The 27,049-nt window shown below is 44.4% G+C and overlaps 1 protein-coding gene across 1 annotated transcript in view; it reads left to right on the forward strand.

Annotated features, from left to right (window-relative positions):
* The window catches only part of ME2 (malic enzyme 2), a 46,942-nt gene continuing 19,893 nt past the window's right edge, over positions 1-27,049 (forward strand). The window contains exons 1-5 of the mRNA XM_082242001.1: positions 1-159; positions 13,203-13,324; positions 17,004-17,137; positions 19,939-20,088; positions 21,684-21,759. Coding sequence (XP_082098127.1) covers positions 13,217-13,324; positions 17,004-17,137; positions 19,939-20,088; positions 21,684-21,759 — 468 coding nt within the window. The 5' untranslated portion in view covers positions 1-159; positions 13,203-13,216. The remainder of the gene's footprint in view (positions 160-13,202; positions 13,325-17,003; positions 17,138-19,938; positions 20,089-21,683; positions 21,760-27,049) is intronic.

Here is a 27,049-nt window from a genome sequence, read left to right on the forward strand (position 1 = left end):
ACCCGCCCCCAGGGTGTGGCTCCCTGACTCCTGCTTGCGTGCTTCATTCACTCCCGGGGCCTGCAGGAGGATCGTGGGCTTGGCAGAGGGCTTAGATGGTGGAATAGCACCACATAGCGCTGCGACGAAGAGCAGAAGGTGTCGGCAGCCACTTGCCTGGTAAACTATTTCTCACTTTTATTAAAATCTACAACCTGCGTTTCTTATGGTTGCCCTTTGTAGTTATATTCATTTTATTTTCTTCCTGGATGCTTTTCAGTTCAGTCCCTTTCCCTCCCGGGACCTGTCTTTTAGACTCTTTACATATATACATATACTTTTCATGTATGTGTGTGCGTTTGCTATGGGCAAATTCATAATTAAACTGCAGCTCAAGCTGCAGTTACTATTATTAAACATTATTATATTATAATATAATAATTAAGAATAATAATAATAATTCATCATAGCAGTGGCCGCTGGGTGGGTCACCCTGTTTCAAATGGCATTTTGAAACTTGCTTGGCAAATAGTGCTTCTCCGCAGGCCCTCTGTTGAGTGATTTAGGATGCTGATAGGATTGTGTGTCTTTAGGTAGACAGTTAAGCATCCATGCTGCGGGGTGGTGATCTCCTCAAAATAATTTGTCTTTAGAAATTAGATCAAACAGATTTTTCGCTTGGGCAGGACGAGTCCCCCTCCTGCTCAGATCCATATCCGATTTATTTTTCGCAGTCCTCTGTTTGCAAATCATTACTTCCAACAGTGGAAACCATTTGCATTCCTGCAAGCTGCTTACTGGTATCTGGCAAGGTTCTTTGGGACAGCGCAATCTGCTTGGGACAGTGTCCATGGTTTTATTTTGAAGGAAACAAGTCTGAAATGAAGTGTGTGTTTGTTATAAAAGCAAGTGAGAGCATATTTGCAAAAAACCTTCACTTTAGTGAAGACCTGTCAATAAAGAGGCAGGGCTGTGAGGGGAAGGAAACTTATCCTGAAGGGTAGCTAAACCTTCAAGCTAAAATCTGATGGTAGTTGAGCTTTAAAACTAGTCATCTTTATTGCTGCACGTCCAGCCCTTAGAGCAAAGCCATTTTGTGTGTCAGCTCTTGGCCTGAAGTGAACCTCTCTCTTCTCAACCGTAAAAGTCAGGAAGTGAAGATTTCAGACTCGGAAGCAAACATTTTCACTCTGGGTTTGATCGCAGATTTCTTTTGCAGTGACTTTGACATATGTAGAGCCAAAACGTCACTTAGAGCTTGCAGCAGCGAAGAGAGAAAGAAAAATTCCATTCTAATGGGCCATAGAAAGGAGACCAGAATAGAAATAACGAAATGTTCCTCGTACGTTTATCACATAAACTGCAGAAATAGCAACAACTAATTGATGGCTAATTCTTGACTCTTTTTTCCTGATCCTTTCTTTGCTTGTGGTTCACTGGAATATTATTGTCCATTCCACCTTTAATTGCTGCAAATAAAGACTACTTGTGCTGTCAGCACAGCCAGAGTGAGTTTTGCTTTCTGTTGTATGAAACCATTTCCTTAGGGACATACACAGAAGACAGGAGTGTCTCTCCATAGCAGATGGGCTGGTGGCTGTGGTATTTTCTATAGTGTTCAATCTGTTCCTTGTAATATGCTCAGTGGCTCACTTCCTAGAGCCACCTGCCATGTGCCCATCTTTGCATGCAGAGTACTTTGGCTTCTGCCACCTGCTTATGTATTCCAGAGCACTGTAAATGTCCTGTGAGATATTGCTGCAAGGAAAATTCTCTATTGTAGTATTGGGCTTGGACCTGTCAATCTTACTGCATTTTATGTGGTGGAGGGGTGTAACAAACATACCCACAGTGACAAGTGCCTTCTCTTCAGTTTCTTTCCTAAGTTCCTGGAAATTAGCACAATGGGGAAAGAATAGCCATGAGAACTTAGTTGTGTGTTGTCTGTCCTCATCCTTTTCTGTCCTGTGTTATAAAATGCAAAGGTTCTTTTGCAGGCCAAATTAAGCAGCTTCTTCACAGCAGGGGTATGACGGGAGAGGTTGAAAACCCCACCCACTTCACACACTGGTCTTCCACTTTCCTTTGCAGGTTATTGTTTATTTATTTTAAATGTGCATAACCCGACTTTCAGGGTCAAAATCAATAGCTGAACTGCAGCAGGCCTGTTAAGAGCCTTAATCACAAGAAAGCAGCAGTGAATCGATAAGTTTTTAGGGGCTTGTGTATCACGACAAAAGCAGAGTTCCACACAGCTGGAAAATGGTTCCATGTCCACAGTTTGTAAAACAAAGCACACAAAAATGCAAGGACAAACTCTGTTTGATATGTGGTCTTTAAGTTCCCCTGTTGTGTGGCTTGTCGTGGAATGAGGTAGGTTCTCTTTTTTTAGCATTATGAAATCCTAAGATCTACCATTAACAGGAAATAAAGTAGAGAGACAATGTTAGAGAGTCCCTTCTTAGACAGTTGCATCACATACTTACATACTCCTTCATCCCTGAAAGGAGCAAACTAAAACTCGCTTCTAGTTTGAACAAGCTGGCTGTAGATGTGTTTTGCTTGCCACAGAAGTGCCACTTTGAAGTTTCTTTTCTGTGTCTCCGTTTCATACACAGGCAAAGGAATTAAATACTGTATGCCTACTTTTACTATTTACACTATTAGGAGGCTTTAACTACAGGTCTGAGGGACGCGGGTGGCGCTGTGGGTAAAACCTCAGTGCCTAGGACTTGCTGATCGTAAGGTCGGCGGTTCGAATCCCTGCGGCAGGGTGAGCTCCCGTTGTTCGGTCCCAGCTCCTGCCCACCTAGCAGTTCGAAAGCACCCCTAAGTGCAAGTAGATAAATAGGTACCCGCTTTATAGCGGGAAGGTAAACGGCGTTTCCGTGTGCTGCGCTGGTGCTGGCTCGCCAGAGCAGCTTCGTCACGCTGGCCATGTGACCCGGAAGTGTCTTCGGATGGCGCCGGCTCCCGGCCTCTTGAGTGAGATGAGCGTGCAACCCTAGAGTCGGGCACCGTACGGGCAGGGGTACCTTTACCTTTACCTTTAACTACTGGTCTAGAAACAAACTATTAAAAACGGGCATTAACGTGTTTCCAATTTTGTTGCTCTGTCTATAAAGTCAATAAGTCCGAAGTAGATTATTTAGGACCACCTGAAAATATGTGGTTGCTCACTGCACTCCGGTATATTATATATTTTTGATGTAGTCATCATTTTGAGCAAGATAATTGCATTAATATGTCTGTAACATCTAACATAAATGTCTTCACTTTTTTGCTGCAGGACAAAAATGTGAAGAATTAACTGATTCTGAAATCTAATATGCAGAGGCAGTGTCTCTATTTGTTTGAAGCAGAGGCATAATGCATCGATCAATTTGTACCTGGAACTTGCCCAGCTTAATGAATTATAGCCTGTTTTATCTCTGCTAAAGTGGTGAGCCAATCTAGCATGAGCTGTTCTGTCTCAAGCTTATAAAAAGGTCTGGCTATTTCCACAAAAAGAGCAGACACTTAGTACTGTGATTCATCTTGCTCATTCCAAGGAGCATAAAGTCCTTCTTTTTTAATGGTCCTCATGCCTTTGGATGAGGTCTAATCCTGTGCAAGGTCTCTGCTCTTTATTACTTTGTACTGCAGATTGGAGGCCCATGTGAAAGCTAGCATGTCAGGGAGAAAGGTTCCCATATCTCCTAGTTTTCAGAATGCAGGGAGTTCAGTATGCTCAAGGAAATGGGTTCCCCTTCTCCTGACATGCTAGGTTTCTATATGCAAGGAAGGATTTGCATGGAGGAGTGTTCTGTTTTGTGAGGCTCCACACAGAGCCTGAAGTGGTTTGGCCAATAACATAGACTTACCATCTTAGTGTAAGGGACGCGAGTGGCGCTGTGGGTTAAACCACAGAGCCTAGGACTTGCCAATCAGAAGGTCGGCGGTTCGAATCCCCACGACGGGGTGAGCTCCCGTTGCTCGGTCCCTGCTCCTGCCAACCTAGCAGTTTGAAAGCATGTCAAAGTGCAAGTAGATAAATAGGTACTGCTCTGGCGGGAACGTAAATGGCGTTTCCGTGCGCTGCTCTGGTTTGCCAGAAGCGGCTTAGTCATGCTGGCCACATGACCCAGAAGCTCCCTCGGCCAGTAAAGCGAGATGAGCGCCGCAACCCCAGAGTCGGTCACGACTAGACCTAATGGTCAGGGGTCCCTTTACCCTTTACCTTCACCATCTTAGTGAAGCCCTTTCCCCTCTCCTTCCAAATGGTGCCTCATTACCTGAAGCACTTTCCCCCTAGTAGTTCTGGAAGTTAGTTGGGTTAAGGGAGGAGAAGAAGTCTAGGGAAGGCTTAGTTCTCTTCACCCGCATGCCCCCTTTCCAGTGAAAATAAAAACAGACACCTCTGCTTTATCCATGAGCAGGATCTCTCGACATAGACCTCTCTGCCTATTCTATTTCTATGTTTAGATGGTGTGCATTCTTCTCCCCATTTTATCCTCCTAACAGCAACTCTGTGAGGTAGGGTAGGCTGAGAGTCGGGGACCACCCCAAGTTCACCCAGTGAACTTCATGGCTCAGTGTGGACCCCAGTCTCCCAGTTCCTAGCCCAGCGCTCGAACTTCTCTCCCCACTGCATACCTGCTTCCCAGCCCATGCTTTTCGGTGGTCTGACTTTGCACCCTCCTGGAGAGTTTTTGCCTGGCTGGAATTTGCCTCTCGCTTGTCTTGATGGAGGGCATGTGTCAATGTGTGTAGGAACTAGCCAAGCTCAGATAAATAAAATTTACATCCTTGAGCCGTCCACTTTCCCCCATGCTTCGTGTAAACATTGCTTTGACTGCTTTTGAATAACTTTTTTAAAATTCAGAAGAAATGTACATTCCTTTTTTAAAAAAAAATATATCATTTTTATTAATTTTTCAATAAAAAACATCCAATCAACATATCCAATCATAAACCAATTAAAACAAAAAAACTACAATAAAAAAGACCAAATTAGAATCCAAATTGTAATTATTAATTTTTTGGGCCTCCCCATAGTCTGGACCTCTGAAGCATATCTCCAAATTTCAGTCCTCCCTCTCCTTGTTGTTTTCATATTTTCCACATCCCGATTTTAACGCTTTAAAGTTCTCTGTCTCTACGATTCTCAATCATGTCAGAAATCATATATCCTTTCGTCCGTCGAATACAGCTTTATCTGTGTCTGTATATTTTTCCGACTGTCTATTTGCCAGCGCAGCTTCCCTTGACTCCATTCCAGTCTGGGCTGTTGTCCAAGTCTGTTATCTGAAGTTTCATGATGCAGCAACTCCCAAGCCGTTAATCCTTCCAATCCGGGCTGTTATCCAAACCCTCCTTTGGAGATTTAATGACACAGTACCTTCCACATTGTTGAGTTGTTATTATAAATTGTTGGGCAAACTGTTTGCAATATTGCAGTGTAAATAAAGTGTATTCCACAGATATAAGTCATTTGACGATCGATTGATCATCAGAAATGTACATTCCAAGATGATACGGCTACTGCAGTGTAACATACTCTCTCGTGCCCCCGCCTTCATTTTCTTTTTTGAAAAAAATGTTAATAATAAGTCCCCCTGAGTGTTAGGGGCTGGCTGGGGACGAATAATGTAAATGCATCAGCTGTCTCTAATATTTATTTATTTTATGGAATTTATACACTGCTAGATTGTAAAAAATAAATAAAAATAAACCTGTAAATGGTTTACAGGAAATATAAAACAATGATTTTATCAATAAGAAATATTATTGCAAAAATAGAATATATTTAGCTATGCCTTCCCTTCCCCCCTGACAGGGACTCAAGGCGGCTTGCAGATAAAATAAGAAGAGAACAAGAATTAACAACAATAATTTGGAAAAGCTCAAACTAACAATAAACCAAAAACAGACTGAAACTCAACATCAGTGTACACTGGGTCCCACTGATGGGAAACATTTGCTCCCTAGATAAGCGCCTTTGTACAGTGCTAACGATTAGTTTGAACTGGCTGGCTGCCCTTCTGATAAGAGGTTTCCCCTCAGAAACCAGCAATCATCCGTGACTCAGAGAAATGCCGTCTTTCTAGATACGAAAAATTATTATCTGTGTGAAAACGAGACGCGTAATGCAATTAGGAAGGGGAAAGCCATTGGTGCCTCTGGTCTGATTGAACGGAAATCACATCTGTCCAGGAAAAAAATGGGTGTGAGAACTTTTCCACATAAAATCAGGCAGGGAGCTGTAGGAAGCCGACCTCTGACTTAGCGAACCTGGGGTTGTATTCAACCAAGCCCTGCTCAGAGTAATCCCGTTGAAATTAATGCACCTACTTTGTGACCTATGGGTTTACTCTGGGTAGAACTAGCATCCCAGGGGGCAGGTCCCCAGTCAGCCATCAAGATTACTGGGCGACCTTGGGCCAGCCAATGTCTCTGAGCTACCCTACCTCACAGGATTGTTGTGAAGATAAAATGGGAAGGGGGAGAATCATGTCTGTCACCAGTTCCACAGGGCGGGTGCCACCACCGAGAAGGCCCTCTGCCTGGTTCCCTGTAACCTCACTTCTCGCAGCGAGGGAACCACCAGAAGGCCCTCAGAACTGGACCTCAGTATCCGGGCAGAACGATGGGGGTGGAGACGCTCCTTCAGGTATACTGGGCCGAGGCCGTTTAGGGCTTTCAAGGTCAGCACCAACACTTTGAATTTTACTCTGAAATGCACTGGGAGCCAATGAAGATCTTTCAGGATCAGCGGTCTCAGCGGCCGCCCCCAGTCACCAGTCTAGCTGCTGCATATGATATGATATGATAGCCATCTTCAAATATCTCAAGGGCTGTCCTATGGAAGATGGAGCAAGCTTGTTTACTCCTGCTCTGGAGGGTAGGATTTGAACCAATGGCTTCAAGTTACAAGAAAGGAGATTTGGACTGAACAACAGGGCTAAACAACAGGAACAACTTTCTGACAGCAAGAGCTGTTTGACAGTGGAACGGTCTCAGGAGGTGGTAGACCATAGCTGTCAAGCGTTCCTTATTTGGTGGGACAGTCCCTTATCCCAGTGCCATGTCCTGCTGCTGTCCTTATTGATGAGGCTTCGTTTGGCTGCTGGCTGGGCTTTCTGCCTTTGGCTCGGAGGGGCTCAGAAGTTGAACATACCTGTGCCCGGAAAATCCCTTATTTTGGCTGCTGATTTTCGAGGCTGCTGCTCCCTTATTTTCAAATCTGTAAGTTGACAGCTATGTGGTAGACTCCCCTTCGTTGGAGGTTTTTCAGCAGAGGTTCAGTGGCCATCTGTCATGGATGCTTTAGCTGATATTGCTGCATTGCAGGGGGTTGGACTAGATGGACTCGTGGGGTCTTTCTCAACTCTATGATTCCCCCTGTCCCAGCACCATGGCTCCCTTCTGCATCCTGGGGTTGCCACAATTGCACTTACACCCCACCCCCCAAAAATAAAAACGTTGAAGGGGATTCAATCGCAGCTGTATCCCTTTTCAAATCATCGCTTCCCCCTGCATCCGTGGCTTGCCAAGTCCACATCTTTCTGATTTCCTCCTCGTCTGAACTGTTGTGGCTTTTCAACTTACCTCCTACTTACCTGTTTGCTGAGGATTCCTCCCCCAGGAAAGCTGGGCCAGTGCTTTGTGTGGAGTAAGTGACCACATTAAGTGGTCGCCCCCACTTCTGCTTGTCCCGCTGCTCCCCCCCCCACCGGGAAAGCCCGCTGTTCACCGCTGAATCAGAATAAACATGTTATGTACTGAGTTGAATAGGATCCAAAATGCAGCAGTCTGATTGGTCCTAGAACAATAGGATTCAGAATGCAGCAGTCTGATTGGTCCGCAGGAGCTACCCAATCCAACCTGATTGGCCTACAGGAGAATCCTGAATTAGCCAATCACCTGGGGCCCATTGTGTAAATAATGTACAGTGGTACCTCGGGTTACATACGCTTCAGGTTACATACGCTTCAGGTTACAGACTCTGCTAACTCAGAAATAGTGCTTCAGGTTAAGAACTTTGCTTCAGGATGAGAACAGAAATCGTGCTCCAGTGGTGCAGCGGCAGCAGGAGGCCCCCATTAGCTAAAGTAATGCTTCAGGTTAAGAACAGTTTCAGGTTAAGAACGGACCTCCGGAACGAATTAAGTACTTAACCTGAGGTACCACTGTATATAAAGCAGACATTTCGTGGAACTTCCATTCCTCACTACTATGAGCTGAATAAAGAGCATGAAATCCACACATTAATTGGTCAAAACATTAATTGGTTTTTCTGCGGATAGCAGCTTGTTCCGCTTCAGCAGTAAATTGCGGGTTTTCTAAGAGAAAACTGTGTGACAAATGAAAAACTACTTGGACTCATGCGTAGACAGCACAGGACAAGTGGGGGGAAAATCTCTTGGGCTTTGTGGGTGAGCCCTAAGCCTGAAACCACTGCAAGACGTCCTTGTTTTGCCAAGCTGGTATGTGGCACACTTGACTCAGCCTTGCACGCTCATATTCACACGCTCACCTGGGGCGATTAGCAGTAGCCCCTAGGTGAGCAGGGGCTTGGCAAGTGCCCTGCCCCATTTCCCCCACGCTACCTCATTCCCCCAACTCCTGCTTGCCCCCATGGTTTAAAGCACCGGGGCAACTATTCTTACCCTTGGCAAAAAGAAATTTTAAAAAGCAAACAAACCTAATGTGTGTGTTCTCCTTGTGTTGAAAAACTAAATTAAGAAATTAATTTGAAGGACAAGTAGAAAGTCCGAATTCATTATGGTTTAATCGGCATTTATTTTAAATTATGAGTTCAAGGACAGAGTTCGGGAGAGAATAAGTAATGGCTAATTAGATTGTACCGGGGCCAGATGACACTTGTATCATATTTCATTTGTTCCTCCCCCTGCAACGGGAGAGCAATCCTGTTCCACAGGTTGCTCATTAACTGGAGACAGGTAAATTAATTTGTTGGGAGGAGTACCTTCTGTTGGCTTTATATCATGGCTAAAAATATATCATTAGCCTCCTCTAATGGATGCCTGTCAATAATGCAAAGCAGAACGTAGAGGTAATTGCTGTCAGATTGGGATCTAAGGACCAGCATTATTTGAGGTGCAACCCCCGTAGCAATTGACGAATCTGTCTAGAGTTGCCTTTCAGACAGTGTCCAGGGAAATCACCTTTCAGGGGGGTTTATTGGAGAACTCCGGCTGATTCACAGCTTCTTCACTGAGGCATTGCAGTGCAAAACTTCAAAGCATTAGTTAATTACCATATTTTTTGCTCTATAACACGCACCCGACCATAACACGCATGTAGTTTTTAGAGGAGGAAAACAAGAAAAAAAATATTCTAAATGAAACAGTGGATGTATGATTTTTGTGGTTCATGCTGTGGCCACAGACATGTGATCTGACGGTGAGTTTGGGGTAGCCCAGTGCAAAAATCCTGAGGATCCATGTGGATCCATGCTTTGTAACCACGTTTTTGCACCACTGCGGCCCCATGAAACAGTGGCTGCGTGATTTTTTTGGTGCAAGCTGTAGCCGTGGACATGCTATGTGATCTGCTGGTGAATTTGGGGTGACCCGTGTAAACGGTTCCTCTCCTCTCCCGCTTTGCTCCTTTAAAGAAGCAGGCTCTCTGTCCCTCTCTCCTCCCCACTCAGCGGCTCTTCTCCCGCTTTGCTGTTTCAAAGCGAGCCACGGAGGAAGGAAGGAAGGGGAACCATGGATCCTCTGCTCACGACTGCAGCAGTTCCCCCCGCCACCCATAGGCATTCGCTCCATAACACGCACAGACATTTCCCCTTACTTTCTAGGAGGAAAAAAGTGAGTGTTATGGTGCAAAAAATACGGTAGTTCCATTAAAAGCCGAGTGGCAAATAAGCTCCAAAATCTTTTTGTTGGTTGACGGGTTCTAAAAACCTTCAACCTAGCTCAAGTTCTCCTGTTTGAATTGTCTGTGTACTAATGACATCTCTTCAATAAATTGGATTTGATACAGATTTCTGCTATAGATCTTTCTCGACCGATTAATTCCAGTAGGCCAGCTGGGTTTTGTCCCCAGTCACCTAAGCGCTCTTCAGAAAGCAGCTTGTGTTTCTGTTAGCAACGAAGTTTCCGTTGCTTCTGTTGCCAGGCTGTAAATGAATAAATTTGGCCACAGGTCCCTCTGAACTAGCGTGATTCAAAAGAAAACTTCTTATTCATATTCTTTTTTACTTTGATTTGTTTTTAAAGGGCCCACGCAGCAAAGGTTTGCAGATGTGCACCAAATTTGTGATTTATAAAACAAAGTCACTTCTCTATCCCATAATACCTGCATCTTAAAGCGGGCAGCTAAGAGAGGTGGAACTCAAGGCAGACTAAAAATAAAAAGGCACAATCGGTTCCCACGTTGCTGTTGGAACTTTCTAAAGGACATTTGGAGGTTTTTACATTCCTGGCAATGGATTTTTTTTTTTTTAAAGAGCAATTTATGGCAGTAACCTCCCCTTGTATAATAGCGACCTGAATCTTGATTTCAAAGCCGTACTTAATATAGAGAGATAAATTATTACGGTCAAAGACCAGCTCGCATAACACAATAAAAACAGCTTTCATAAAGATACAATATACAATTAGAGCAGATTGCAGCAATAGCTCATGTATTAAAATTGAGATATATGCATACACCCGTACAACTGAGATTTGGGCTACCATAAAAATTGACCCTGAGGCACCCCAAAGGACGACTTCAGCTTTTCCCTAATAAGCTATTTTATTCTAGAGGATGATCTGTGCCTACAAATCTGGGCGCAGAATCTGGCTACCAGCCAGGTCATCTTGTGATCTTTGTCCAAGGGGAGAGAATTAAGTTTAGACTTTTCCGAAAGATTGGCGAGCCTCTTCAGCAAAGGGTCAATGGTGTCTCTATGAATCTCAGCATAAAAAGGACGTCTAAAAAATATATGTACGGGGCTTCCTATTTCCCCTAACGGGCAGGTGCAAAGTCTCTGTGTATACAGGACTTTTCCACAGGAGCCTTCCAGTTCTGATGAGGGCATGGCTGAGCTTCTAGCAAGAGTTAAAGCCCTTCTTGCATTTCTGGGTGCGAGGAAATAGAGATATATTGCTGGAACGGCTACATATCTCCCGTTTTCTATGACAGCTGGACATATAAAGGGCCCCATTACCTCCAGTAGCTTAGGGCCTCATCAAACCTTTATAACCACTTCCCCAACTCACTAGTTTATAATTGATTAACATATTGTTGTGCCTAGAACTTTGACTGCTTCCCTGCTAATTAATCAATAACTTGAGACATGGAACAGTATGCTATTCAAAAGAGGCCTCCACCAGAATTTCATTTCATTGGTGTTTAAAATATGTTGGCATCTCGCTCCTTCCCCCGCCACATTTAATATTCTATAAAATGACCTAAGGAAACCAGATAAAATTATTCCGGGGCACAAATGAGACCAATGAAACACCGCTTCGCCATCCCTGCTATGGCATATCAAAGAAAGCCCCCCCCCTTTCCCCCTGTTGAAAAATTCAGCATTTATAGGCATGGCCCCTGCTTCAAATCATGAAATGCAGGTTGCGCCCAAGCTTGCAAAACAAATACTTAAACAAATGCTGCTGTTGTTATAGTGCCTGGATAGCTCAGTTGGTTAGAGCGTGGTGCTGATAACGCCAAGGTTGCAGGTTCCATCCCCGTCTGGGGCAGCTGCAGAGTCGTGCATTGCAGGCGGTTGGGCGAGATGATACTTAGGGTCCCTTCCAACTCGTAAGATTCTATTTATTGTGCCATGTATATGATGCTTTACTAAAGTCCCTACTGCAAATGGCTAGCAATCTTAAAATATACCCAAGGAAGCAACAGAGGAAGAATGGTAGAATGTACCCTACGTACCCCTTCCTTGAAATGGGATTGTTTCAGTTACAGGTACTTTGGTTTAGCTACAGCAGGGACGTCCCACTCCCAATAGACTGTGATCTACTCACAGTATTAAAAAAACGGGCAGTGATCTACCCATTGTTTCCCCCCCCCCCGCAGTTATTTATTTATTTTTATTAAAGATTTTCTTGTTTTACAGAGGTATGTGTAATGTCTCTCCTATTTTTTCCATGTAACATTTTTACAAATCAGTTATGAGAATTAGGTTTGCGATTTCTGCAACTCGGTGAGCGATGGCACACGATGGACACGGGTAGCGCTGTGGTCTAAACCACCGAGCCTCTTGGGCTTGCCGATCGGAAGGTCGGCGGTTTGAATCCCCGTGGCGGAGTGAGCTCCTGTTGCTCTGTCCCAGCTCCTGCCTGCCTAGCAGTTCAAAAGCATGCCAGTGTGAGTAGATAAGTAGGTACCATTGTAGCGGGAAGGTAAACAGCGTTTCTGTGCACTCTGGTTTCCATCACGGTGTCCCACTGTGCCAGATGCAGTTTAGTCATTCTGGCCACACGACATGGAAAACTGTCTGTGGATAAACACCAGCTCCCTTGGCCTGAAAAGTGAGATGAGCGCCACACCCCATAGTTGTGTTTGACTGGACTTAACTGTCCAGGGCCCTTTACCTATACCTGTTTTTTTCCTGTAGTCGTGCTGCACCCTCATATAGTAAAGGTAAAGGGACCCCAGACCATTAGGTCCAGTCGTGGCCGACTCTGGGGTTGCGGCGCTCATCTCGCTTTATTGGCCGAGGGAGCCGGCATACAGCTTCTGGGTCATGTGGCCAGCATGACTAAGCCGCTTCTGGCAAACCAGAGCAGTGCATGGAAATGCCGTTTACCTTCCTGCCGGAGCGGTACCTATTTATCTACTTGCACTTTGACGTGCTTTCGAACTGCTAGGTTGGTAGGAGCAGGGACCGAGCAACGGGAGCTCACCCCATCGTGGGGATTCGAACCGCTGACCTTCTGATCGGCAAGCCCTAGGCTCAGTGGTTTAGCCCACAGCGCCACCCGCGTCCCACGCACCCTCATATACGCAGCCACAAAGTGCCAGGGGTAAAGCAAAGCACTACTGTTCCTTTCTACCTCCTTCTCTTAGCTCTTTTTCATTCCTCCAAATGGTGTCCCTTGCTTGTAGACCGAGTTGTTGCTGTTTTGAAAGGCTATAGGTGTTATCTAGCCAGCATGAGAAAAGCTTAACTATCCATAAAGGGTTTTCTTGTACCTCTGTGTGTTGCCAGCATGAAACAAGACTGCCCTCTTTGTAATGTGTAACGTAATGTTTTCTTTCTCCAGGCAAACCATACAGAATGTTCTCCAGATTAAGAATAGCTTCCGCTCCCTGCGTGTTGACATGTCGCAGAGTACATACAAAAGAGAAAGGGAAGGTCTTGATGCTGAACCCGAGAACAAATAAGGTCGGTCGCATGGAATGTCTTTCACGTCTGTTCTTGAATTGCTATCTGTGCTGTGGATCTCACCCAGAGCTAAAAACCTCTGCAAGAGCGGGGGGGGGGGGTGTTGTGCTGAGACTCGTAGCCTCAAAAGAAAAGACTAAGGCTGCTGCAGTTCTCACCCACACTTACCTGGGAGTAAACTCCATTGAATTCAATAGGATTGACTTCTGAGTCGGTGTGGTTCACATTGTATTGTAAATGAGATAGAAGCCTTACTTGAAGCAAAGCCTGAATGACCACATCTAACTTTGCATATCCTTATTAGTTTGAATGGAAGGGCGACAACATAGAGAATCACAACAAATCCTCCTCTTGAATCCCCGCGACGGGGTGAGCTCCCATTGCTCGGTCCCTGCTCCTGCCAACCTAGCAGTTCAAAAGCACGTCAAAGTTCAAGTAGATAAATAGGTACCGCTCTGGCGGGAAGGTAAACGGCGTTTCTGTGTGCTGCTCTGGTTCGCCAGAAGTGGCTTAGTCATGCTGGCCACATGACCCAGAAGCTGTATGCCGGCTCCCTCGGCCAATAAAGTGAGATGAGCGCCGCAACCCCAGAGCCGGACACGACTGGACCTAATGGCCCGGGGTACCTTTACCTTTACCTAACTTTTAAAGCAGGCCTTTTCTCAACAACACTCTCCACATACTTTTGGTCTACTGCAAAGCTCCTAACTAGTGAATGGAAAGTAACAAGAAGTGGGGCGGGTGCTGGGTGCCTGCTAAATACGGGGCTCATTTCCTTGAAAACTCTCAGGATTATCTTCAGTGGTTCTTGGCTAAATCTGACCTTCAGAAGAATGTCTCCTGGCTGCCTTATTGCCAGCCCAGAGCCAAGAGAGGAGTAATGGGTACGGCAATAGGTTTGGGTGTCGGCTGCCCCAACTGACCCACTGTCCCCTTTCCAAAGTGTCTTAGCACAAAACTTGTGGCCCTCTAGTTAGCTGGTCTCCAACCTATAGCCTGCTCTACAATGGGTCACAGCTGCAACACTACAATGGTACAAGTACGTATTTTTCACTCTATAACACGCACCCGACCATAACACGCACGTAGTTTTTAGAGGAGGAAAATCCGTAGGCATGCCACCTGTAGGCATTTCCTCCATAACACACACAGACATTTCCCCTTACTTTCTAGGAGGAAAAAAGTGAGTGTTGTGGTGCAAAAAATACGGTATATGGTGTTCGTTTAAAAGTGGATCCCCAAATGCATGTTTAATCTAAAGGTGGCTCTCACTTCTGAAAAGGTTGCTCGAGATGTCATTGGGACTGCAGCTCCCATCATCCTTGACCATTGGCTATGCTTGCTGAGGCTCATGGGAGTTGGAGTCCAACGACATTTGGAGGGTCACAGGGGAGGTAGGGCAGGACGCAGCTCTGACAGACTGATCTCTTCCCCCCACACCAAAAAAAGAGTTAGGATTCTGTTGACAGGAAAAATAAGAAGCAATTCCGTGTGACAAGACGATAGGAGTGATGAACCCCGAGGTCACTGCTGGATTTATTGTTCAATCCGGCAGTTTTTATTGAGGCTGAGTCATAAGAGGATTAAGAATGAAGTCGAGACAGATAGATGTCAAAAGGCGTAGCTGGGGTTGCTGAGAGGGAATGGGCTCTGGAAAAATAAAAGTGCTAAATAATGGCTGCCTGGTTCTCTTCTGCCCCCTCCCCCCAAAAAAGAACCCTTGCCCATTTTAACAATAATATTTTAATATCTATTATTTCTTAAACAGATGTTTGCTGAGCATCTGGGTAAGCCCTAAGTAGGCCACATTGAAGCTCAATCTTCTGAAAAAGGAGGGCCTCTGAACACTATTTCAAATCTCTGCAGAGACTGAACAAGATGCCATCTGAGATTAGTGACCCCGACTTTCCTTCAAAAAACAATATCCTTCATTACTCTCCAAGCCTCCTCATCCCTGGCAGATTAAAATTGAGGAAACTATGGGCCCTGTTAGCTCAATAAGATGTCAGGCTCGCTGAGATTCAGCTTTGCTAAAAAAAATAAAACCCAATTAGATGGTACTGAGAATTGCCAATAATTGTTTTGGCTTGTTCAATTAGATTAGTGTTGGTAACTAGAACAGGGGTGCTTGTTTTTATTTTCCTTAGCATTCTTAAGGTAAAGGTAAAGGGACCCCTGACCATTAGGTCCAGTCGTGACCGACTCTGGGGTTGCGGCGCTCAGCTCGCTTTATTGGCTGAGGGAGCCGGTGTACAGCTTCCGGGTCATGTGGCCAGCATGACTAAACCGATTCTGGCAAACCAGAGCAGCGCACGGAAATGCCGTTTACCTTCCCGCCGGAGCGGTACCTATTTATCTACTTGCACTTTGACGTGCTTTTGAACTGCTAGGTTGGCAGCAGCAGGGACCGAGCAATGGGAGCTCACCCCGTTGCGGGGATTCAAACCGCTGACCTTCTGATCGGCAAGTCCTAGGCTCAGTGGTTTAACCCATAGAAGCAAATCTTAAGAGTTGGGCTGGGGATACTGGTTGCTAGGAAACAAGATTGAGAGGGGCCTGTTTCGCTCATCTCCTGCTTGTGGTTTCCTGGACTAAATAGAATCCTGGACTAGCGCTAGGCAAGATCAGCCTTTCAACATCACGATGTTATCACCAGCCAAACATCGCAATATGCATCCCCAGCCAACACATTGCAGTGTTGAAAAGCAGAGGGAGGAGTGTGCTTCATTGGCCATGGCCCTGCAAGGCGCAGGGTGAAACCACCTCAGCTCCCTTGGCAGGTGCTGGTGGCAAAGAGAGTTCCTCTACTGCCAGCTGCCAAATGAGAAACAAGTTGCATTGGCTCCATCCCTGGCAGATGGCCATTGAACCTCTCCTTAAAAACCTCCAAGTAAGGTGAGTCCACCACACCTTTCAAGGGAGTCCGTTCCATTGCAGAACATCTCTTCCTGATGTTGAGTCGGAGTGTCCTTTCTTGTAACTTGAATCCATTGGTTTGAATCCTGCCCTTCAGGGCAGGAGAAAACTGAGGAGATTTCACCCCTCCCATATCCAAGAATCTCCTGATTCTCTGCTGATTCTCCAGAGAGGAGGGGGCGGTGTTCTGCTCTCTATTTATTCTGCTCCAGCACCACATCAAAGAGTCAGTCAGTCAGTGTCAGAGAGAGAGAGAGAGAGAGAGACTGTTAGAGATCGTGTGTATAGATAAGGTTGCTGCTAAGAGCAGCTGCAGACACTCAGTGCAGTGCAGCATTCATTTTGCAAAGACCTCATTTAGCTCTGTATATAGTTTGTATAGTTGCATATAGAATAAAGAAGATATTCTACAGAGCTGCTCTCCGAATCATTTATGCTCTGCTATACTCTGCTGTGCGACAACTGTCTTCTTGTGGAAGTGAATCCGGTGCTCACAACTCTACACAGCACTTTGACCTGTTCCTGTGAGAAGGTGGTCTCTGGAAGTGCTACCCAGCTCGCCTGGCCCAGTCGGGGTCGGGGCTGAAGTGGATGAGTCCAGTTCATGGCACTGGCTCAAGGTCGATGCTGACAAAAACAAGTTTTCCCTCTCCTCCGTGTGACAGCCCTTGAGATATTTGAAGATGTCTATCATATCTCCTCTCAGTCTCCTCTTTTCCAGGCTGAACAGCGTCTGACTTATCTTGTTCCTCTCTGTCTACAGGGCATGGCTTTCACGTTAAAAGAACGTCAAATGCTTGGCCTCCAGGGACTTCTACCTCCAAAGTTTGAGACGCAAGACATCCAAGCCTTACGGTTTCACAGGAACGTGGCAAAAATGACTGACCCTTTGGAAAAGTAAGTGTGTGTTGGTAGGCACTTAGTCTTGTATCATTCATTCTCGAGTTTTTATTGCTATTGCTGTTGTAGCTTGGACATGTTTCAGGGATCCAGATCCATGGGGGAAAGCCGGTTTGGCCCAAACTCAGCTTTTGAAAGTAGCCGGTTGACTCAGGCCTTAAAAAATGTCTGATAAGAGAACACTCAACAGTGCCTAAACACGTCCATCGAACGACAGACATTACATTCACAGCATGCTATAATCTCAGGGAAAATACCATGAAAATGGTATATAGATGGCATCTTACCCCCAAAAAGCTTGCTAAAATGTATAAAGGGAAAACATCAACCTGTTGGAGATGTAAAAAAGAGGACGGGTCATACTATCATATGTGGTGGACCTGTGTGTTGCTGTTGTTTAGTCATTTGGTCGTGTTTGACTCTTCGTGACCCCATGGACCAGAGCACGCCAGGCATTCCTGTCTTCCACTGCCTCCTGCAGTTTGGTCAGACTCATGTTTGTAGCTTCGAAAACACTGTCCAACCATCTCGTCCTCTGTCGTCCCCTTCTCCTTGTGCCCTCCATCTTTCCCAACACCAGGGTCTTTTCCAGGGAGTCTTCTCTTCTCATGAGGTGGCTAAAGTATTGGAGCCTCAGCTTCACAATCTGTCCTTCCAGTGAGCACTCAGGGCTGATTTCCTTCAGAATGGATAGGTTTGATCTTCTTGCAGTCCATGGGACTCTCAAAAGTCTCCTCCAGCACCATAATTCAAAAGCATCAATTCTTCGGCGATCAGCCTTCTTTATGGTCCAGCTCTCACTTCCATACATCACTACTGGGACCTGTGTAGCCGTTGGCAAATACTGGAATGATATTTATAACGAGTTTAAGAAACTATTTAAAATTACTTTCAAAAAACTCCCAGAGATTTTCCTACTTGGTATATTACCATCAGAAATTAAAAAAATATATAAGATCATTGTTTATGTATGGTATAACAACAGCTAGAACCCTTATAGCAAGGAATTGGAAAAATGAAATGCTCCCAGAGATTACAGATTAGCAGATACTCATGTTAGAATATCTACAATTAGCAAAACTGATGGGATCAGTTAGAGGAATATCGAAACAAAAAAACCCCTAGAGAATAGATAATATTTAAGAATTATGTAAAACTTCATTGTACAAATAACTCCATATTAGCAGAAATTGAGTGATCTTTGTAAAGAAAAAGATCAAAGGAATGTATACAAAGCAGAAAGAAATGATATTATAGAATGTAAACCTGTGTAAAAATGTAAAAAAGAATGTTATATCAAACAGTATAATGAGAAGGATGGGAAGGATTGTGTCGATGAGTACTTTTACTATGTAAATAACTGTCTTTTTAAAAAAAAATTCTTTGGTTCTTATCTTTGTTACTTCTTTTTTTTTCCTTTATAAATTTTCTATTTTATATAATTTTCTTTTTTCTACCTGTTAAGAGATAGCACATAATGTTTGTATAGACATGCAATTTTATTAATCAATAAAGAATATAAAATAAAAATAAACACGTCCATCAAAACATCATCAGGGCTTCCATCAAAGCATCTCTGACCAGGTAAAGGCCATCCTTCTTTCAACTCATTCCCATTTTCCAAATATTTGAAGCCTTTGTTGCTTTGCTTCTTATTAAATATATTTACTATTAAAGCAACCTGCTTTCTTTTCTCCATTTCTGAGATTCCCAGCCCTACTTGAACCTGGGACCTTCTGCCAGAGATTTAGATTCTGTGCCATTGAGCTAGAGCCCTTGCCCCACCCCTGATATCAATCTCAGAGTAATTACTGACTTGAGTGTTAATGTGTAGGCACTTAGGATCTGGGCAGTAACTGAAATATAGATAAGGTGCCCGTAAAGCAGTGTTCTGCCTAATAAAACAGCTCTCTTATCAAGGGAGTGCCATGTCCATTGAGCAAAGGATGATTACACCAGATCACCTTCATTTCCACCGCCCTTTAAGTAGGTTTTCCCATAATCCTGATTCAGTGTGTGTTTCTTTGGAAGAAACTACCGCTTGGTTCATAGAGGTTACTTGGCATTCAGCGAATGCAACTGTTAAATGCAAAATAAAAACAAAAAGTTTAGTGTCGGTTGTAAAAACAACCTTGAATTGGAGTCCAAAATCCTGCAATAGCTTAACTGGAAGTACCGTATTTTTTGCACCATAACACTCACTTTTTTCCTCCTAGAAAGTAAGGGGAAATGTCTGTGCGTGTTATGGAGGGGTAACCTCCATGAACAAAGTGTCCAGAGGTTTTCAACCTTTTTGAGTCCACGGCTCCCTCGACCAACTGCATACTTTCTGCATCACCCCGCTTAATTCCCCCCCCCTCTTCTGGCAATTTTTGCTCAAAATTCACTCCTCTTTAAAAGCTGCTTTTTGTTCCACGGGGGGGGGGGCACAATATATGGAATACTTGTATCTTTTCCCCTGTGGGTGAGAAGCAGAAAGATGAGTGGAAGGGAGAGGATTAAGCAGCCCCTTCCCTTCTCTCACCCTCCACCCTTTTGCTGCCCTGCTGCTGAAATTTAACACTGCTTGTGTTTTTTGTTTTTGTTTTTAAAGAGAAGAGATACTCATCTAAGTGAAATGAATAGTTTCTCCCTGAGAAGGATAGCACAGGAGAACCACAAATTTAAAAAGCAAAAGGTGGAAAAAAGAATGATTTTGTTACTGTTCTCCGTCTTTCATTTCAGCTTCAGAGTATTCCTCATTAGTGGGAAGGTATATAAATAAATCTAATCTTGCATCTCCACTGTTTCATTTACAGATACATCTATGTCATGGGCATGCAGGAAAGAAACGAGAAGCTATTCTACAGGGTATTGCAAGATGATATCGAGCAATTAATGCCAATTGTTTATACACCAACAGTAGGCTTAGCGTGTTCCCAGTATGGACATATCTTTAGGAGGCCAAAGTAAGAACATTTTTATATTCTGATTTTTATGTCTCAACCAATGAAGCTTTTCAGAATTTACAGTTGCTGTACCATGGTGACTCAAGAGCAGATATGCTGCTGTCTGTTTGCTTGCTTATGTTACTTGATAAAGCACTGTGTACATGTGGTATAAAAAATAAACCAGGAGCATGCAGCCAAATAATGGACTAATTTTGTCCAAATTGACAACTTTATCTGTTTACCCTTTTCCTCAAGCCTTCCTCTCCATCTATCGTTCCTTTAGATTTGTGTTTGGTAGTCCATTGCCTAATCTGTTTCACAGTGGCAGTTGTTGAATTCAGAAATGATAATAATAATAATAATAATAATAATAATAATAATAATAATAATGGTGATTATGTTATTTACACCCCACCCATCTGGCTGGGTTTCCCCAGCCACTCTGGGCGGCTTACAGCACATAAAAAAATATAAAAGATTAGACATTAAGAATTTCCCGATACAGGGTTGCCTTCAGATGTCTTGTAAAGGTTGTAACTTATTTCCTTAATATCTGATGGGCGGGCAGTCCACAGGGCAGGTGCCACTACTGAGAAGGCCCTCTGCCTGGTTCCCTGTAACTTCCTTCTTGCAGTGAGAGAACCGCCAGAAGGTCCTTGGCGCTGGACCTCAGTGTCTGGGCTGAACGATGGGAGTGGAGACGCTCCTTCAGGTATACTGGGCTGAGGCCATTTAGGGCTTTAAAGGTCAGCACCAACACTTTGAATTGTGCTCAGAAACATACCAGGAGCCAATGTAGGTCTTTCAGGACCGGTGTTATATGGCCTCGGCGGCCACTCCCAGTCACCAGTTTAGCTGCCACATTCTGGATTAGTTGTAGTTTCCGAGTCACCTTCAAAAGTAGCCCTATGTAGAGCGCATTGCAGTAGTCCAAGCGGGAGATAAACAGAGCATGCACCACTCTGGTGAGACAGTCTGCGAGCAGGGAGGGCAAGCAGATATTCTATGAGCTAACCTCTCTGCACCCTTCAGTATTCAGCCCCATCCTTTTGAGCTTTCCTACCTACTTGATTTGATTTCTAGTCTTCAACTTGCTCCACCAAAATCCTCATCCTCCTGTTCCTTTGACGCTAATGTGAGCTTTTCAACCCAGCAAAACAGACAACTTTGCCTTCCCTCACAAGTGACAAACATCTGCTTTGCCTTTTGTGCAGCTGTGAATTTCTGTTCGCAGAGAATAGCGTGGAGAAGAGAATGTTAGGACTGGTTCCCACCCACCCCCATCTTTCTCTCCCTGTTCAGACCTATACTTGATCTAAACCCTAAGTACTTCTGTCAGCTTAGTTTGCTGATTTATGAAGTTCTGTCTAATTTTATTTCATGTGACAGATTGAAGTTGGGGTGGATTAATTTCCCATTTTTCAAACTCCATAACCTTTTAATAATACATTCCAAAATTCCAATCTAATATTCATTGTGTCTTCTTCTTTTTTAAAAGCACTATCTTTAGCTTGATTTATTAATTGAGAGGGTGCCCTTTGCTAAGCTCGCACTGCAAAGAAAAGGAATGATTTGAAGGCATCAGTGAGTGATATGTTTCTATTTTCTTGCAGAGGATTATTCATTGCCATAACAGATAGGGGCCATATCAGATCAGTTGTGAATAACTGGCCAGAAAACGATGTGAAGGTATGTGTGTGCTTCTCTTAATTCCAGCTTTGCTTTTTCAGCAATGGGGAAACTGGATAGATAAATACCGGGGGTTATTTGTCTTGCAGTCAGGGATTTGTGTCATGCAAGAACTATGAATATTGCACAGCCACCTGGTGCCATGTCTTGATGAACATGTCCTCCGCTTCTGGGTTTCTGAGTATGAAACTTAGGAACGCATCAAAACAGGACCATTTTTGTGAGACCCACTGTGCTCACTCTTTGAGCCAAACAGCTAGGCTCCACCAGGTGGGGGAAAACTGATTTAGGCAACTGTTTGCATCTCCTTGCTTCTCTACAATTTTTTTTCTTTTTTTTTTTTTTTATTCAGGATTTTCTTGTTTTACAGGAGTGTAGTGCCTCGTATTTTTTTTTTCCCATGTAACATTTTTACAAATCCATTTCATTTGTTGAGGCATTAGGGGGAGAAGAAAAGAAAAAAGAAAAAAGAGAGGGGATGGAGGGAGGGAGGATGGATAGGGGTGGGGTCGGGTGGCGGTGTTTCTATTATGTTTAATGTATGTAGAGTTTGGTGTCAGCGTTGCTTGTGTTGTTCACTTGTGTTCCTTTGGTGGTGAGAGAGGTTGGGGTTGGCCTAGGGTGTGATTGTTTGCTTGCGATTGGCTGTGGTGATCTTTGTTTTTGTGTGTGGGTGAGGTGGGTGGGTGTTTTGGATCAGGTTAGCCATATTGATTTGTATGCTGTTGGTGGATTATTGTCACTGTCCTGTTGGGCTGTGTATGTGATAAAGGGGAGCCATACCGGGGTGAAGGCGTCTTCTTCTGTTTGTCCCCGTGTCAGTTTCAGTTTGTTAGTTAATTTTTCTAGTAGGGCTGTTTCCCATACTATTTGGTACCATTGGTCCATGCTTACTCCTGACAGGTCTCTCCAGTGTCTGGTTATGGTGTTTCTGGCTGCTGAAAGTAGGTGGGTTATGAGTTCTTTGTGGTGTAAATGGGCATTGTTGTCTTGGAAGATGTTAAGTAGGGCCAATTCTGGGGTGATGTCTATTACTTGCTTGGTTATTTTACATATTTCTTGTATGGTTGTTGTCCAGAATACTTGGATTTTGGGACACTCCCACCACATGTGGAGGTACGTGCCTGTGGAGGTGCACCCTCTCCAGCATTTTGGTGAGGTTCCTGGGTGTATTAGCGCTAGTTTCCTTGGTGTTAGGTACCACCTGTAGGTGAGTTTCAGTGTGAGTTCTTTTCTTTTCGTTGATATGGATTTAAAGGGGGGTTTAGACCACATTCTGGTCCACTGAGTGGGGTTAATCTCATAGCCTATGTCATTCTCCCATTGTTTTTTGATTGCGTCTAGGGGATTTGCGGGATTTTGGAGTAGTATTTTGTATATTGCGGATACCGTCCCTTTACCGTTTCCCTTTGTTGTTAGGAGGAGGTTTTCGAAGGTTGTCAGGGGCCTAGTTGCTGCTGATTTTACTGTTGGGTTGTTTAAGAGGGCATGTAGTTGGTGTTTTGTTAACCAGGGCATTTGGGTGTCTTCTAGTTTGTCTTGTATTTCTTGTGTTGACAAGGGTTTGTTATTTTTATAAAAGTCTATTAGGCGATATAAGCCTTTGGTTCGCCAGGTTTTTATCTTGAGGTTTTGTGCTGCATGGTGGAATAATGGGTGGTACGCCAGGGGGATTAGTGGGGATGGGGTTGGGGATAGTTTGCCTATTTGTGTTTTCCATGCTTTGAGCATGGTCTGTGTGTACCTGTTAAGTGTTGTGGGAATTTTCTTTAGTTTGTTTGGGAGGAGTGGGTATGCTGTGGTGCAGGTGTTTTCAATTGTGTCCCTCTCTAGGTGTACCCATTGTTTTGTCTCATCTTCTAGTATATATGGGATTATATGGCGTATTTGGTTGGCATTGTAGTATGTTTCTATGTTGGGGATTCCCCATCCTCCTTCTGAGGTGGGGAGGTGCAGATATTTGGGGTTTATTCTTGGTTTTTTATGTGAGAAGATGAAAGAGTGTAGTTTTCTCTGCCAACTGCGAAGTTGGGTTGAAGGGATCCAGATTGGGAGGGTTTGGAATAGGTAGGTTAGTTTTGGGAGTGTGATCATTTTGATCAGGGCTATTTTGTCTGAGAGAGTGAAGTTCATGTTGTTCCATCTCTTTAGGTCTTTGTTAATTTGTCGCCACAGGGGCTTGTAGTTGTGGAGGTACAATTTATTGAGGTTTCTGGTTATTTGTACCCCTAGGTATCTGAACTTGGTGTGGCAAAGTTTTATTTTGGTGACCTTCGTGAGTTCTTTTTGGGTGTGCGGAGGGGTGTTGAAGCACATAGCTTCTGACTTTGTAAAATTTACCTGTAGGCCCGACACCATTGCAAATGTGTTGAGTTCTCTGGTTAGGGAGGGTGCTGTGCTTATGGGGTCTGGTGTTGTGACCATTAGGTCATCTGCAAAGAGCCCTAATTTATAGGTTCTGCCTTTTATTTCCACTCCCTTGATGTCTGTGGCTGCTCGGATGCGGATTGCTAGGGGTTCCAGAGCCAGGATAAATAAGAAGGGAGACAGTGGGCATCCTTGTTTTGTGCCTCTTTGGATAGCTATAGTATTAGAATCCATATTGTTAGTTCTGCATCGTGCTGAGGCTTGGGAGTATATTTGTTTGAGGGTTTGTAGGAAGTTGGGGCCAAATTTCATGTTAGTTAGTACTGCTAGTATGTATTTCCACTCCAAGCAATCAAAGGCTTTGAGGATGTCTAGGGACATAATTGTCAATGGGAGTTTGGTTGCCTTGCTGTGTTCGATCAGGTTCAGTAGTTTCCTGATGGGGTCTGTTATATTGCGGCCAGGGACAAAGCCAGTCTGGTCTGGGGCTATTAACTTGTGTAGGAAGATTTTTAGGCGGTTGGCCAAGATTGATGTGAAGATCTTGTAGTCTTGGTTTATTAGTGAGATTGGGCGGTATGATTCGACTTTGAGGCTGTCTTTTAGTGGTTTTGGGATGCAGACTATTCTGGAGTGGGTCCAGGTTTTGGGGATGGGGCCCCCTTTTATGATGTCGTTGAATAGGCGGGTCATGTAGGGCATCAAGGGTTCTTTGAATTTCTTATAGAATTCTGCTGTGAAGCCGTCTGGGCCTGGGGCTTTGTGTGGTTTCAGGTTTTTGAGGACCGCATCTATTTCCTCTGGGGTGATAGGGCTGTCCATGAATTCCTGTTCCTCATCAGTTAGGGTAGGCATGTTTAGTCCTGCTAGAAATGTTCTGATTTCCTTCTCTGGTGGGTTATGGGAGGTGTATAGGTTGGAGTAGAATTCTGCAAATTCTGAGGTTATTTCTTCGGGGGAGAATGTTATGTTGCCGTTTTTTTTGGTGATGCAGTGTATTCTTGTTTTGAGTGCTTTTTTCCTACATCTATTTGCTAGTAATCTGGAGTTTTTCCCTCCATATTCGTAGAAACGTTGTTTAGAGTATAGAATGTTGATCATTGTTTTGTTAATTTCTAGGGAGTCTAGTTCTCTCCTTTTTTGTTCTATAAGTTTGAGGAGTTTTTTAGATCCTGTTTGTTTGTAGCGTGATGAGAGGGCTATGATGTCTTGTTCTGTTTTGCTAATTTTTGAGGAGGTTTGTTTTTTAAGGAATGTTTTCTCTTTTATGCAAGCTCCTCTGGTGACCGCTTTCATTGCGTCCCATAGGAGGGGGGTTGTTATATTGTTTACATCGTTTTCTTTGAAGTAGTTTTGGAGGGTTTTTGTGAGACTCTCTCTAATTTGTTTGTTTGTAGTTAGGATGGGGCTGAAGGACCATGATGGGGTGGTTTGTGTTCCTTCTCCTATTTTAACAATGACTTCTACTGGGGCGTGGTCTGTGATTTTAATGTTACCTATGTTTGTTGATTCCACTGAGGGGATTAGACCCTGTGTGAGTAGAATGCTGTCCAGTCTGGATACTGTATCATGGCGTCCCGATTGGAATGTATGGCTGATGTCTCCTGGGTTTTGCTCACCCCAAATGTCGTAGAGACCCCTGTTTTTTAGCATTTTTAGTAACTTGTAAGAGTTCCTGGTTGTTGGGGGTTTCCTTCGGAGGAAGGTTGCCCATGGGGTTGTGGGGTGGATATCTTTCAGAGATATACCTTTCATATTCAGATTGAGGTCCCCTCCTAGGATTGCTTCCCCTTCAGAGAAGGAGAGGAATTTGTTTAGTGTCTTCTGGAAGAATTCCAATTGTTTCGTGTTTGGGGCGTATATGGAGCCGATTGTCAGTTTGATTTTGCCATCTAGTGTCCCTTTAGCGAAAATGAATCTGCCTTTTTTGTCCTTGAGGACTGTTGTGGCAGTGAAGTTCAGGTCTCTACTGAGTATTATGGCTACCCCACGAGCTTTCCCTGAGCCTCGTGCGACCCACTGTTGACTGAAGCGGGGGTCGCTCAGGAGTTTGCTGCCTTTGGGTGGGTTGTGTATTTCTTGTAGGAAGGTGATGTGTGGTTTCATGGTGTTTATGTATGAGGTGATGCGTTTCCTTTTGATGGGGTTTCCCAGCCCCCTCACGTTTAATGTAATTGCTTTTAGGTTAGCCATCTTGCTTATCTATTATGTGGGGCGATTCCCTGCCAACCCGTTCGGGTTGTCTTGTGTCTCTCTCTTCGTGTTGTTTAAAGGACCAGTGGGGTTGCGCTGACCTAGGGTGTGGTGGGTGGGGGGCTAATGGGATTAGAGTAAGATTTGGGTTAAAGAGTAGGGGGTAGGTTGTAGGGAGTTTCCTATATGTAGTCATATAGGTGTTTGTTTGGGGTATTTTAGGCCATCTGGCATTTAGCCAGTTGGTCCTAGGTCTCAGCTGGTGTGGAAGGCCGTGTTCAAGGACAGGCCATCCCCCCTGTTGTTTGCGATAGGGGGTGATCAGTGAGACAGTGTGAAGTGACTTTGTAACGTCGCTGTCAGGTATAAGGTTCATGAGCAATGTTGCCAATGTTATGAGCAACATTGTTGGTGTGTTGGGGTGGGGATGTGGATGTTGGTACGCTCTGGTGCCACCATAGTGCTGGTTGGGTATCAGATTTTAGCCTGATTGTGGGTTGTGTTATTAAGGTTGGAGGAGTTGTTTTTCCCTAGTATGGAGTATGGGGGTGTTGAAGGTGTGGGTGATGGGGAATGTGGTTGAGGTCGTCTGGACTGGTGTTGGGGTGGGGATTCCTGTGGGGGTGCGGGGCTGGGGGGGGATGTTGATGGTGTTAACTAAATCTATGGGTTTTTTTGGGGGGGGAGAGGGGGGAAAGGGGGGGAATCACCAGTCCTTCAGTTTGTGGTT

Source organism: Podarcis vaucheri, assembly GCF_965113315.1.
Source record: "Podarcis vaucheri genome assembly, chromosome: 11".
NCBI classification, from domain to species: domain Eukaryota; kingdom Metazoa; phylum Chordata; class Lepidosauria; order Squamata; family Lacertidae; genus Podarcis; species Podarcis vaucheri.